Raw genomic sequence first — 14732 nt, forward strand, 5'->3', positions numbered from 1 at the left:
AATCAATGAAATGAAAAATACACTAGAAGGAATCAATAGCAGAATAACTGAGGCAGAAGAACAGACAAGTGACCTGGAAGACATAATGGTGGAATCCACTGCCACAGAACAGAATAAAGAAAATATAATGAAAAGAAATGAAGACAGCCTAAGAGACCTCTAGAACAACATTAAATGTACCAACATTCACATTATACGGGTCCCAGAAGGAGAAGAGAAAGAGAAAGGAGCCGAGAAAACATTTGAAGAGATTATAGTTGAAAACTTACCTAACATGGGAAAGGAAATAGCCACCCATGTCCAGGAAGCGCAGAGAGTCCCAGGCAGGATAAATCCAAGGAGAAACACGCTGAGACACACAGTAATCAAATTGACAAAAATTAAAGACAAAGAAAAATTATTAAAAGCAACAAGGGAAAAACGACAAATAACATACAAGGGAACTCCCATAAGGTTAACAGCTGATTTCTCAGCAGAAACTCTGCGAGCCAAAAGGGAGTGGCACAATATATTTAAAGTGATGAAAGGGAAGAACCTATAACCAAGATTACTCAGCAAGGATCTCATTCAGATTTGATGGAGAAATCAAAAGCTTTACACACAAGCCAAAGCTAAGAGAATTCAGCACCACCAAACCAGCTCTACAACAAATGCTAAAGGAACTTCTCTCAGTGAGAAACACAAGAGAAGAAAAGGACCTACAAAAACAAACAGAAAACAATTAAGAAAATGGTAACAGGAACATACATATTGATAATTACCTTTAATGTGGATGGATTAAATGCTCCAACCAAAACACACAGGCTTGCTGAATGGATACAAAAACAAGACCCATATATATGCTGTCTACAAGAGACCTACTTCAGACCTACGGACACATACAGACTGAAAGTGAGGGGATGGAAAAAGATGTTCCATGCAAATGGAAATCAAAAGAAAGCTGGAGTACCAATACTCATATCACACAAAACAGACTTTAAAATAAAGAATGTAACAAGTGAAGGAGAAGGAGAAGACGGTGGAAGAGTAAGATGCGAAGATCACCTTCCTCCCCACAGATACATCAGAAATACATCTACACTTGGAACTGCTCCTACAGAACACCCACTGAACGCTGGCAGAAGACCTCAGACCTCCCAAAAGGCAAGAAACTCCCCATGTACCTGGGTAGGGCAAAAAAAAAAGAAATAACGGAGACAAAAGAATAGGGACGGGACCTGCACCAGTGGGAGGGAGTTGTGAAGGAAGAAAGGTTTCCACACACTAGGAAGGTCCTTCGCAGGCGGAGACTGCAGGTGGCGGAGGGGGGAAGCTTTGGAGCCACGGAGGAGAGCACAGCAACAGGGGTGCGGAGGGCAAAGCGGAGAGATTCCCGAACGGAGGATCGGTGCCGACCAGCACTCACCAGCCCGAGAGGCTTGTCTGCTCACCCGCCGGGGCGGGCGGGGGCTGGGAGCTGAGGCTCGGGCTTCGGTCGGATTGCAGGGAGAGAACTGGGGTTGGCGGCGTGAACACAGCCTGAAGGGGTTAGTGCACCACGGCTAGCCAGGAGGGAGTCCAGGAAAAGGTCTGGACCTGCCGAAGAGGCAAGAGACTTTTTCTTGCCTCTTTGTTTCCTGGTGCGCGAGGAGAGGGGATTCAGAACGCCGCTTTAAGGAGCTCCACAGACGGGCGCGAGCCACGGCTATCAGCGCGGACCCCAGAGACGGGCATGAGATGCTAAGGCTGCTGCCGCTGCCACCAAGAAGGCTGTGTGCAACCACAGGTCACTATCCACACTGCCCCTCCTGGGAGCCTGTGCCGACCGCCACTGCCAGGGTCCCGTGATCCAGGGAAAACGTCCCCGGGAGAACGCAGGGCACGCATCAGGCTGGTGCAATGTCACGCCGGCCTCTGCCGCCGCAGGCTTGCTCCGCATCCGTACCCCTCCCTCCCCCCGGCCTGAGTGAGCCAGAGCCCCCTAATCAGCTGCTCCTTTAACCCCGTCCTGTCTGAGCAAAGAACAGATGCCCTCAGGCGACCTACACACAGAGGCAGGTCCAAATCCAAAGCTGAACCCCGGGAACTGTGTGAACAAAGAAGAGAAAGGGAAATTTCTCCCAGCAGCCTCAGGAGCAGCGGATTAAATCTCCACAATCAACATGATGTATCCTGCATCTGTGGAATACCTGAATAGACAACGAATCATCCCAAATTGAGGAGGTAGACTTTGGGAGCAAGATATATTATTTTTTCCCCTTTTCCTCTTTTTGTGAGTGTGTATGTGTAGGCTTCTGTGTGAGATTTTGTCTGTATAGCTTTGCTTTCACCATTTGTCCTAGGGTTCTGTCTGTCCATTGTTTTTTTTCTTTTAACTTAAAATAAAGTTATTAAGAAAAAAAAATTTTTTATCTTACTTCATTTTATTTTATTTTATTTTATCCTCTTTCTTTCTTTCTTTCTATTTTTTCTCCCTTTTATTCTGAGCCGTGTGGATGAAAGACTCTTGGTGCTCCAGCCAGGCATCAGGGCTGTGCCTCTGAGGTGGGAGAGCCACCTTCAGGACACTGGTCCACAAGAGACCTCCCAGCTCCACATAATAACAAACAGCAAAAATCTCCCAGAGATCTCCATCTCAACACCAAGACCCACCTCACTCAACGACCAGCAAGCTACAGTGCTGGACACCCTATGCCACACAACTAGCAAGACAGGAACACAGCCCCATCCATTAGCAGAGAGGCTGCCTAAAATCATAATAAGGCCACAGACACCCCAAAACACACCACCAGACATGGACCTGCTAACCAGAAAGACAAGGTCCAGCCTCATCCACCAGAACACAGGCACTAGTCCCCTCCACCAGGAAGCCTACACAACCCACTGAACCAACCTTAGCCACTGGGGGTAGACACCAAAAACAACAGGAACCACGAACCTGTGGCCTGCAAAAAGGAGACTCCAAACACAGTAAGTTAAGCAAAATGAGAAGACAGAGAAGCACACAGCAGATGAAGGAGTAAGGTAAAAACCCACCAGACCGAACAAATGAAGAGGAAACAGGCAGTCTACCTGAAAAAGAATTCAAAGTAATTATAGTAAAGATGATCCAAAATCTTGGAAATAGAATGGAGAAAATAAAAGAAACATTTAACAAGGACCTAGAAGAACTAAAGAGCAAACAGACCAATCACAAGCACTGAAATTGAAACTGTGATTAAAAATCTTCCAACAAACAAAAGCCCAGGACCAGATGGCTTCACAGGCGAATTCTATCAAGCATTTAGAGAAGAGCTAACACCTATCCTTCTCAAACTCTTCCAAAATATTGCAGAGGGAGGAACATTCTCAAACTCATTCTACGAGGCCACCATCACCCTGATACCAAAACCAGACAAAGATGTTACAAAGAAAGAAAACTACAGGCCAATATCACTGATGAACATAGATGCAAAAATCCTCAACAAAATACTAGAAAACAGAATCCAACAGCACATTAAAAGGATCATACACCATGATCAAGTGGGGTTTATTCCAGGAATGCAAGGATTCTGCAATATACGCAAATCAATCAACGTGATACACCATATTAACAAACTGAAGGAGAAAAACCACATGATCATCTCAATAGATGCAGAGAAACTTTTTGACAAAATTCAACACCCATTTATGATAAAAGCCCTGCAGAAAGAAGGCATAGAGGGAACTTTCCTCAACATAATAAAGGCCATATATGACAAACCCACAGCCAACATTGTCCTCAATGGTGAAAAACTGAAACCATTTCCACTAAGATCAGGAACAAGACAAGGTTGCCCACTCTCACCACTATTATTCAACATAGTTTTGGAAGTGTTAGCCACAGCAATCAGAGAAGAAAAAGAAATAAAAGGAATCCAAATCGGAAAAGAAGTAAAGCTGTCACTGTTTGCAGATGACATGATACTATACATAGAGAATCCTAAAGATGCTACCAGAAAACTACTAGAGCTAATCAATGAATTTGGTAAAGTAGCAGGATACAAAATTAATGCACAGAAATCTCTTGCATTCCTATACACTAATGATGAAAAATATGAAAGTGAAATTAAGAAAACACTCCCATTTACCATTGCAACAAGAAGAATAAAATATCTAGGAATACACCTACCTAAGAAGACAAAAGACCTGTAGGCAGAAAATTATGAGACACTGATGAAAGAAATTAAAGATGATACAAATAGATGGAGAGATATACCATGTTCTTGGATTGGAAGAATCAACATTGTGAAAATGACTCTACTACCCAAAGCAATCTACAGATTCAACGCAATCCCGATCAAACTACCACTGGCATTTTTCACAGAACTAGAACAAAAAATTTCACAATTTGTATGGAAACACAAAAGACCCCGAATAGCCAAAGCAATCTTGAGAACGAAAAATGGAGCTGGAGGAATCAGGCTCCCTGACTTCAGACTATACTACAAAGCCACAGTAATCAAGACAGTATGGTACTGGCACAAAAACAGAAATATAGATCAATGGAACAGGATAGAAAACCCAGAGATAAACCCACGCACATATGGTCACCTTATCTTTGATAAAGGTGGCAAGCATATACAGTGGAGAAAAGACAGCCTCTTCCATAAGTGGTGCTGGGAAAACTGGACAGCTACATGTAAAAGTATGAAATTAGAACACTCCCTAACACCACACACAAAAATAAACTCAAAATGGATTAAAGACCTAAATGTAAGGCCAGACACTATCAAACTCTTAGAGGAAAACATAGGCAGAACACTCTATGACATAAATCACAGCAAGATCCTTTTTGACCCAGCTCCTAGAGAAATGGAAATAAAAACAAAAATAAACAAATGGGACCTAATGAAACTTAAAAGCTTTTGCACAGCAAAGGAAACCATAAACACGATCAAAAGACAACCCTCAGAATGGGAGAACATATTTGCAAATGAAGTAACTGACAAAGGATTACTCTCCAAAATTTACAAGCAGCTCATGCAGCTCAACAACAAAAAAACAAACAACCCAATCCAAAAATGGGCAGAAGACCTAAATAGACATTTCTCCAAAGAAGATATACAGATTGCCATCAAACACATGAAAGAATGCTCAACATCATTAATCATTAGAGAAATGCAAATCAAAGCAACACTGAGATATCATCTCACACCAGTCAGAATGGCCATCATCAAAAAATCTAGAAACATAAAATGCCAGAGAGGGTGTGGAGAAAAGGGAACCCTCTTGCACTGTTGGTGGGAATGTAAATTGATACAGCCACTATGGAGAACAGTATGGAGGTTCCTTAAAAAACTAAAAATAGAACTACCATATGACCCAGCAATCCCACTACTGGGCATATACCCTAAGAAAACCATAATTCAAAAAGAGTCATGTACCAAAATGTTCATTGCAGCCCTATTTACAATAGCCAGGACATAGAAACAACCTAAGTGTTCATCATCAGATGAATGGATAAAGAAGATGTGGCACATATACACAATAGAATATTACCCATCCATAAAAAGAAATGAAATGGAGTTATTTGTAGTGAGGTGGATGGAGTTAGAGTCTGTCATACAGAGTGAAGTAAGTCAGAAAGAGAAAAACAAATATAGTATGCTAACACATATATATGGAATCTAAGGAAAAAAAAAAAAAGGTCATGAAGAACCTAGTGGCAAGACGTGAATAAAGACACAGACCTACTAGAGAATGGACTTGAGGATATGGGGAGGGGGAAGGGTAAGCTGTGACAAAGTGAGAGAGTGGCATGGACATATATACACTACCAAACATAAAATAGATAGCTAGTGGGAAGCAATCGCATACCACAGGGAGATTAGCTCGGTGCTTTGTGACCACCTAGAGGGGTGGGATAGGAAGGGTGGGAGGGAGGGAGATGTAAGAGGGAAGAGATATGGGAACATATGTATATGTATAACTGATTCACTTTGTTATAAAGCAGAAACTAACACACCATTGTAAAGCAATTATACTCCAATAAAGATGTTAAAAAAAAATGTAACAAGAAACAAGGAAGGATGCTACATAACGATAAAAGGATCAATCCTAGAAGAAGATATAACAATTATAAATATATATGCACCCAACATAGGAGCACCTCAATACATAAGGCAAATGCTAACAGCTATAAAAGAGGAAATTGACAGTAACACAATAATAGTGGGCGACTTTAACACCTCACTTACACCAATGGACATATCATCCAAACAGAAAATTAATAAGGAAACATAAGCTTTAAATGACACAATAGACCAGATAGATTTAATTAATATTTATAGGACATCCCATCCAAAAACAGCAGATTACACTTTCTTCTCAAGTGCACACGGAACATTCTCCAGGACAGATCACATCCTGGGTCACAAATCAAGCCTTGGTAAATTTAAGAAAGGTGAAATCATATCATCTTTTTCAACCACAACGCTAGGAGATTAGAAATAAATTACAGGGGAAAAAAACATAAAAAACACAAACACATGGAGGCTAAACAATACATTACTAAATAACCAAGAGATCACTGAAGAAATCAAAAAATACCTAGAGACAAATGACAATGAAAACACGACGATCTAAAACCTATGGGATGCAGCAAAAGCAGTTCTAAGAAGGAAGTTTATAGCTATACAAGCCTAAGTCAACAAAGAAGAAAAATCTCAAACAATTCAACCTTACACCTAAAGGAACTAGAGAAAGAAGAACAAACAAAACCCAAAGTTAGCAGAAGGAAAGAAATCATAAAGATCAGAGCAGAAATAAATGAAATAGAAACAAAGAAAACAATAGCAAAGATCAGTAACCTAAAAGCTGGTTCTTTGAGAAGATAAACAAAATTTATAAACCTTTAGCCAGACTCATCAAGAAAGAGAGGGAGAGGACTCAAATCAATAAAACTAGAAATGAAGAAGGAGAAGTTACAACAGACACTGCAGAAATACAAAGCATCCTAAGAGACTACTACAAGCAACTCTACGCCAATAAAATGGACAACCTGGAAGAAATGGACAAATTCTTAGAAAGGTATAATCTTTCAAAACTGAACCAGGAAGAAATAGAAAATATGAACAGACCAATCACAAGTAATGAAATTGAAACTGTGATTAAAAATCTTCCAACAAACAAAAGTCCAGGACCAGATGGCTTCACAGGTGAATTCTATCAAACATTTAGAGAAAAGCTAACACCCATCCTTCTCAAACTCTTCCCAAAAATTGCAGAAGAAGGAACACTCCCAAACTCATTCTATGAGGCCACCATCACCCTGATACCCAAACCAGACAAAGATACTACAAAAAAAGAAAATTACAGACCAATATCACTGATGAATATAGATGCAAAAATCCTCAACAAAATACTGGCACACAGAATCCAACAACACATTAAAAGGATCATACACCATGATCAAGTGGGATTTATCCCAGGGATTCAAGGATTCTTCAATATACACAAATCAATCAATGTGATACACCATATTAACAAATTAAAGAATAAAAACCATATGATCATCTCAATAGATGCAGAAAAAGCTTTTGACAAAAATCAACACCCATTTATGATAAAAACTCTCCAGAAAGTGGGCATAGAGGGAACCTACCTCAACATAATAAAAATCATATATGACAAACCCACAGCAAACATCATTCTCAATGGTGAAAAACTGAAGGCATTTCCTCTAAGATCAGGAACAAGACAAGGATGTCCACTCTCACCACTATTATTCAACATAGTTCTGGAAGTCCTAGCCATGGCAATCAGAGAAGAAAAAGAAATAAAAGGAATACAAATTGGAAAAGAAGAAGTAAAACTGTCACTGTTTGCAGATGACATGGTACTATACATAGAGAATCCTAAAGACACCACCAGAAAACTACTAGAGCTAATCAATGAATTTGGTAAAGTTGCAGGATACAAAATTCATGCACAGAAATCTCTTGCATTCCTATATACTAACAACGAAAGAACAGAAAGAGAAATTAAGGAAACAATCCCATTCACCACTGCAACAAAAAGAATAAAATACCTAGGAATAAACCTACCTAAGGAGGTAAATGACCTGTACTCAGAAAACTATAAGACAATGATGAAAGAAATCAAAGATGACACCAACAGATGGAGAGATATACCATGTTCTCGGATTGGAAGAATCATTACTGTGAAAATGACTATACTACCCAACGCAATCTACAGACTCAATGCAATCCCTATCAATTTACCAATGGCATTTTTTACAGAACTAGAACAAAAAATCTTAAAATTTGTATGGAGACACAAAAGACCCTGAATAGCCAAAGCAATCTTGAGAGAAAAGAACAGAGCTGGAGGGATTAGACTCCCTGACTTCAAACTATACTACGAAGTTACAGTAATCAAGACAATATGGTATCAACACAAAAACAGAAATATAGATCAATGGAACAGGATAGAAAGCCCAGAGATAAACTCACGCACCTATGATCAACTAATCTATGACAAAGGAGGCAAGGATATACAACGGAGAAAAGACAGCCTGTTCAAAAAGTGGTGCTGGGAAAACTGGACAGCTACATGTAAAAGAATGAAATTAGAACACTCCCTAACACCATACACAAAAATAAACTCAAAATGGATTAGAGCACCGGACACTATAAAACTCTTAGAGGATAACATAGGAAGAACACTATTTGATATAAATCACAGCAAGATCTTTTTTGATCCACCTCCTAGAGTAATGGAAATAAAAACAGAAATAAACAAATGGGACCTAATGAAACTTAAAAGCTTTTTGCACAGCAAAGGAAAGTATAAACAAGATGAAAAGACGACCCTCAGGATAGGAGAAAATATTTGCAAATGAAGCAACTGACAAAGGATTAATCTCCAAAATATATAAACAGCTCATGGTACTCAATATCACAAACCACCCAATCCAAAAATGGGCAGAAGACCTAAATAGACATTCCTCCAAAGAAGACATACAGATGGCCAAGAGGCACATGAAAAGCTGCTCAACATCACTAATTATTAGAGAAATGCATATCAAAACTACAATGAGGTATCACCTCACACCTGTTAGAATGGGCTTCACGAGAAAATCTACAAACAACAAATGCTGGAGAGGGTGTGGAGAAAAGGGAACCCTCTTGCACTGTTGGTGGGAATGTAAAGTGATACAGCCACTATGGAGATCAGTATGGAGGTTCCTTAAAAAACTAAAAATAGAATTACCATATGACCCAGCAATCCCACTACTGGGCATATACACTGGGAAAACCATAATTCAAAAAGACACATGCGGGCTTCCCTGGTGGCACAGTGGTTGAGAATCTGCCTGCCAATGCAGGGGACACGGGTTCGAGCCCTGGTCTGGGAAGATCCCACATGCCGCGGAGCGACTAGGCCCGTGAGCCACAACTACTGAGTCTGCGCGTCTGGAGCCTGTGCTCCGCAACAAGAGGCCGCGACAGTGAGAGGCCCGTGCACCACGATGAAGAGTGGCCCCCGCCTGCCACAACTAGAGAAAGCCCAGGCACAGAAACGAAGACCCAACACAGCCATAAATAAATAAATAAATAAATAAATAAATTTATATAAAAAAAAAAAAGACACATGCACCCCAGTGTTCACTGCAGCACTATTTACAATAACCAGGTCATGAAAGCAACGTAAATGCCCATCGACAGAAGAATGGATAAAGAAGATGTGGTACATATATACAATGGAATATTACTCAGCCATAGAAAGGAACAAAATCGAGTCATTTGTAGAGATGTGGATGGACCTACAGACTGTCATACAGAGTGAAGTAAGTCAGAAAGAGAAAAACAAATATCGTATATTAACGCATATATGTGGAATCTAGAAAAATGGTACAGATGAACCGGTTTACAAGGCAGAAATAGAGACACAGATGTAGAGAACACACGTATAGACGGACACCAAGGGGGAAAGCGGGGGGTGGGGGATGAATTGGGAGATTGGGATTGATCTATATACACTAATATGTATAAAATAGATAACTAGTAAGAACCTGCTATATAAAAAATAAAAGAAAATTCAAAAGAAAAGAAATCTCTAATGACTCACCACTTCCTATAAGAAAAAGCCCAGATTCTCCTGCCTCGAATACAGGCCTCTCTCCTAAGCTATCTCCAACTGCTAGGTGAGAGACTCCTAGTGACCCTAGAACATACAACCATTATTCTTGATGCCATGCTTCCTCTACTGTTTGCCACTCTCCCACTTCACCAGCCCAAATCTAGACCATCCTGTGAAGACGACTGCCAAGACCCGCTTTTGCCTTGAAACTCTCTCTCTGTACTCAAGCCCATAGTAAAGGCCACATCTGTGGCCTCTCGCCTTTGCTACTTGCATCAGTCACTCTGTGCTCATCAAAGACTGCCTTGCACAGTTACATAGCATTTTAAAAGTGTACACTTTGATTCCTCAGCTGGATTATGAGCTCCTTAAGGCTAGGATTTATGTTTTACAATTTTGGGGGTATTTCTCAAAGCCAAAGACAATGCCAGGCATATTATAGGCAAGTTCTAAATTCTTGTTAACTATTAAACATATATCTTAAATTCTTAGAAATGTTTCTTTTGGCTCTCTCTTCAACTGGGGACTTAAACTTGAACAAATCCACAGATTTCATATAATCCTAATGCTTCCACATATAACCAAATAATTTCAAACTTACAAGGAACAGGAGGAAAAAGCTCCTCAGGACTTTTAGTCCCAAGTTACTTACCATTCTTCATCACTACATTGGACCAGACATTGGCATTCAAGGCTTGAACAATTCGCTTTACTCCTGTAGATTCTGGGAAGTCATCTAATCAGGGAGGAAAAATATATATATTTATACACTCACTTATGCATACACATATATATATACACACTCATCCCTAAATATTCACGAGGGAATAGCTCCAGGACCCCCCTCCCCACCGTGGATACCAAAATCTGCAGATGCTCAAGCTCCTTATATAAAATGGCATAGTAATCGTATATAATCTACCCACATCATCCCATTTTTTTTTCCTCCCATATACTTTAAATCATCTCTTAAATACTTAAAATACCAAATACTATTTAAATTTTTTGCAATTTTCTGGAATTTTTCTTCCAAATATTTTCAGTCTGCTGTTGGTTGAATCCATGGAGGCAGAACCCTTGGATACAGAGGGCTGACCGTATATGTATATACAGCCCACAAGCCACTTTTTTTTTTTTTTTTTTACAAGCCACATTTTTAAACAACTGTGGCTTAATTATCTTGCTCATTTAGTTGTTACTTCACATTGTAACTTAAGTAAAAAAGGGAAAAAATTAAGGAAATACAAAGCTTAGAGCTCCTGATAAGAATATTCTAGAAACTGGACAGCAATCAAGATGGCGGAGGAGTAAGACGTGGAGCTCACCTCCTTCAACAAATACATCAAAAATATATCTACAGGGGCTTCCCTGGTGGCGCAGTGGTTGAGAATCTGCCTGCCAATGCAGGGGACACGGGTTCGCGCCCTGGTCTGGGAAGATCCCACATGCTGCAGAGCAATTAGGCCCGTGAGCCACAACTACTGAGCCTGCGCGTCTGGAACCTGTGCCCCGCAACAAGAGAGGCCACGACAGTGAGAGGCCCGCGCACTGTGATGAAGAGTGGCCCCCGTTCGCCGCAACTAGAGAAAGCCCTTGCACAGGAACAAAGACCCAACACAGCCAAAAAAAAAAAAAAAAAAAAAAAAATTAATTAATTAAAAAAAAATATATATGTATATATATCTACAGGTGGAACGATTCTCACAGAACAACTACTGAACGCTGGCAGAAGACCTCAGACTTCTGAAAGGACAAGAAAATCTCCATGTTACTGCGTAGGACAAAAGAAGAAGAAAAAAAAGAGAAAGAGAGAAAGGAATCAGGACAGGACCTGAACCCCTGGGAGTGAGCTGTGAAAGAGGAAAGGTTCCCACACCCTAGGAAGTCCCCTCATTGGCAGGGAGATCAGCCAGGATAGAGGGGGAGCTTCGGAGCCTTGGAGGAAAGTGCAGCAACTAGCTGCAGAAGGCAAAATGGAGGGAGACCTACACAGACAGTCAGTATGGCCGCCCTGCACTCCCCAGCCTGAGACGTGCATCCGTCGGTGCAAGCGGGGGCTGGGTGCTGGAGCTTTGGAGGTCAAACCCAGGGAGAGGAATGGGGTTGGCTGCATGGAGATAGCCTGAAGGAGCTGGAGTGTGGTACGGCCACAACCAAGGGTGTACATGGAAGAAGCCTGGGCCCGCCATAGAGGTAAGGTGCCACTGTTGGGGGGCATGCAAGGGGAGGGGCAGGACTGCTTTAGGAGCCTCTTTCCCCACACGCATGGTATCACGTGACAGGACACAGCCTACACGAGCTCTGAGGGCAGGCATGAGCCGCCACAGCCACTGAGAGATCCAGGAGCAGGCGCCAATTGCTGCCCCCACCATTGTGGGATCCAGAAGCACACATGAGCCGCGCCATGGGCCCTGGGAGTGGGCACCAGCCACCGCTGCCATTGCTGGCTGTTATCCCCTTGATAGGGAGCGCACAAGAGCTGCAGCATCTGCACACCCCCTATCAAGGGGCTAACAGCCAGCACATGCTGAGGAAAGATGCAGAAGGCATCCATATGAAAAGCAGCCCTTGCACCAAAAACATTAAACCCACACAAGCTACACAGGGATGCTCCTGCATATAAACAGCCTTCCAAGATCACAGTAGGTAACTGTTTTTCCTAAACTCACAGAGTAAGAGAAATATACATGAAATGAAAAAGCGGAGAAACCACTCCCAGTTAAAAGACCAAGAGAATCCCCCTAAAAGAATAAACAATGAAACAGACCTCTTCAGTGTAATACACACCGAGTTCAAAAAGGAGGTAATGAAAATACCAAAGGAATTAAGAAAGGCTATCAAAAGAAATGCAGAGTACTGTAAAAAGAAACTAGAAACTATAAGAAGGAGCCAAGAAAAATTAGAAAATTCATTTCCCGAGATTAAAGCTGAGCTAAAGGCAATGACTAGCAGAATGAATAATGCAGAAGAACGAATAAGTGACCTGGAAGATAAAATAATGAAAATCACCCAATCAGAACAGCAGACAGAAAGCCAAATGAAAAAAAATGAAAACAATATAAAAAGACCCACGGGATAATATAAAGCGTGCCACTCTATGCATAACAGGGATTCCAGAAGGAGAAGAAAGAGAAAAGGAGATTGAAAAGGTATTTGAAGAAATTATGTCTGAAAATTTCCCAAACCTAAAAAAGGAAACAGTTATCCAGATACAGAAAGCACAGAAGGTCACGAACAAAATGAACCCAAACAGACCTACACCAAGACATATTACAATCGAAATGGCAAAAGTTAAACATAAAGAGAGGATTCCAAAGGCAGCAAGAGAAAAACAAAGAGTTAATTACAAGGGAACCCCCATAAGGCTATCAGCTGATTTCTCTACAGAAGCACCACAGGCCAGAAGGGAGTAGAAAAACATATTCAAAATCTTGAAAGGGAAAAATCTGCACTCTACAATGCTCTACCCAGCAAGATTATCATTTAGAATAGAAGGAGAGATAAAGAATTTGTCAGACAAGCAAAAATTAAAAGAATACAGCAATACTAAACTTAACCTAAAAGAAATATTCAAAGGTCTTCTCTAATTTGAAAAGAAGCAAGAAGATATAGGAAAGAGGAAATCACAACTGGAAAGTAAATCACTTAAATAAGCCGGTATATACAGATGGAAAAAAAAATTTTTTTTAATCAATTTGTGAAAGAGATGATAAACACAAGGAACAGCAAAAGGATAAACATAAAGATATAAAAGAGGACATCAAAATCATAAAATGTGGGGGAGGAGAGTTAGAAAATGTAGATTCTTTTTTTTAGAATGCATTTGAGCCTATATGACTGTCAGTCTAAAGCAAGCAGATATAGTAAGGAGTTAACATACTTGAAAAACAGGGTAACCACAAATCAAAAACATACAATAGATTCACAAAAACCAAAAAGAAGAGAACACAAGCATAAAATAAAAGAAAATCATCAATCCCCAAAATGAAAAACAAAAAAGAAAAAGAAAGGGACAAACAAGAAACACAGCATCAACTGGAAAACAAGGTTTAAAATGCCAATAAATACATATTTATCAATAATTACCTTAAACGTCAACGGACTAAATGCTCCAATCAAAAGACAGAGTGGCAGACTGGATAAAAAACAAGAAAGTACAATATGCTGCCTACAAGGCACCCACTTTAGGGCAAAGGACACACACAGACTGAAAGTGAGGGGATGGAAAAAAGACATATCATGCAAACGGAAATGACAAGAGAGTGAGGGTCGCAATACTCATGTCAGACAAAATAGACTTTAAAACAAAGGCTATAAAGAAAGATAAAGAAGGACACTATATAATGACAAAAGGATCAATAAAAGGAGAGGATTTTCACTCGTCAACATATAAGCACCTAATACAGGAAAACCCAAATACATAAAACAAATACTAACAGACATAAAAGGAGAAACTGATGGGAATACAATAATAGTAGGCGACTTTAACACCCCACCCACATCAATGGACAGATCTTCTAGACAAAATCAATAAGGCAACAGATATTCTAAATTATACAACAGAACAGTTAGACTTAATTGATATTTTCAGGACATCATATTCAAAAAACCCAGAATACACGTTCTTTTCAAGTGCACATGTAATATTC

At 40.3% G+C, this 14732-nt stretch overlaps 1 protein-coding gene across 2 annotated transcripts in view; it reads right to left on the bottom strand.

The window, feature by feature from the left end:
- Positions 1-14732, bottom strand: part of AAGAB (alpha and gamma adaptin binding protein) — a 79986-nt gene that overhangs the window by 27906 nt on the left and 37348 nt on the right. For both annotated transcript variants that reach the window (XM_068554372.1, XM_068554362.1), the window contains exon 5: positions 10736-10819. In XM_068554372.1, the coding sequence (XP_068410473.1) occupies positions 10736-10819 (84 nt within the window). The remainder of the gene's footprint in view (positions 1-10735; positions 10820-14732) is intronic.

This window comes from Eschrichtius robustus, chromosome 1, assembly GCF_028021215.1.
Source record: "Eschrichtius robustus isolate mEscRob2 chromosome 1, mEscRob2.pri, whole genome shotgun sequence".
Classification (NCBI taxonomy): domain Eukaryota; kingdom Metazoa; phylum Chordata; class Mammalia; order Artiodactyla; family Eschrichtiidae; genus Eschrichtius; species Eschrichtius robustus.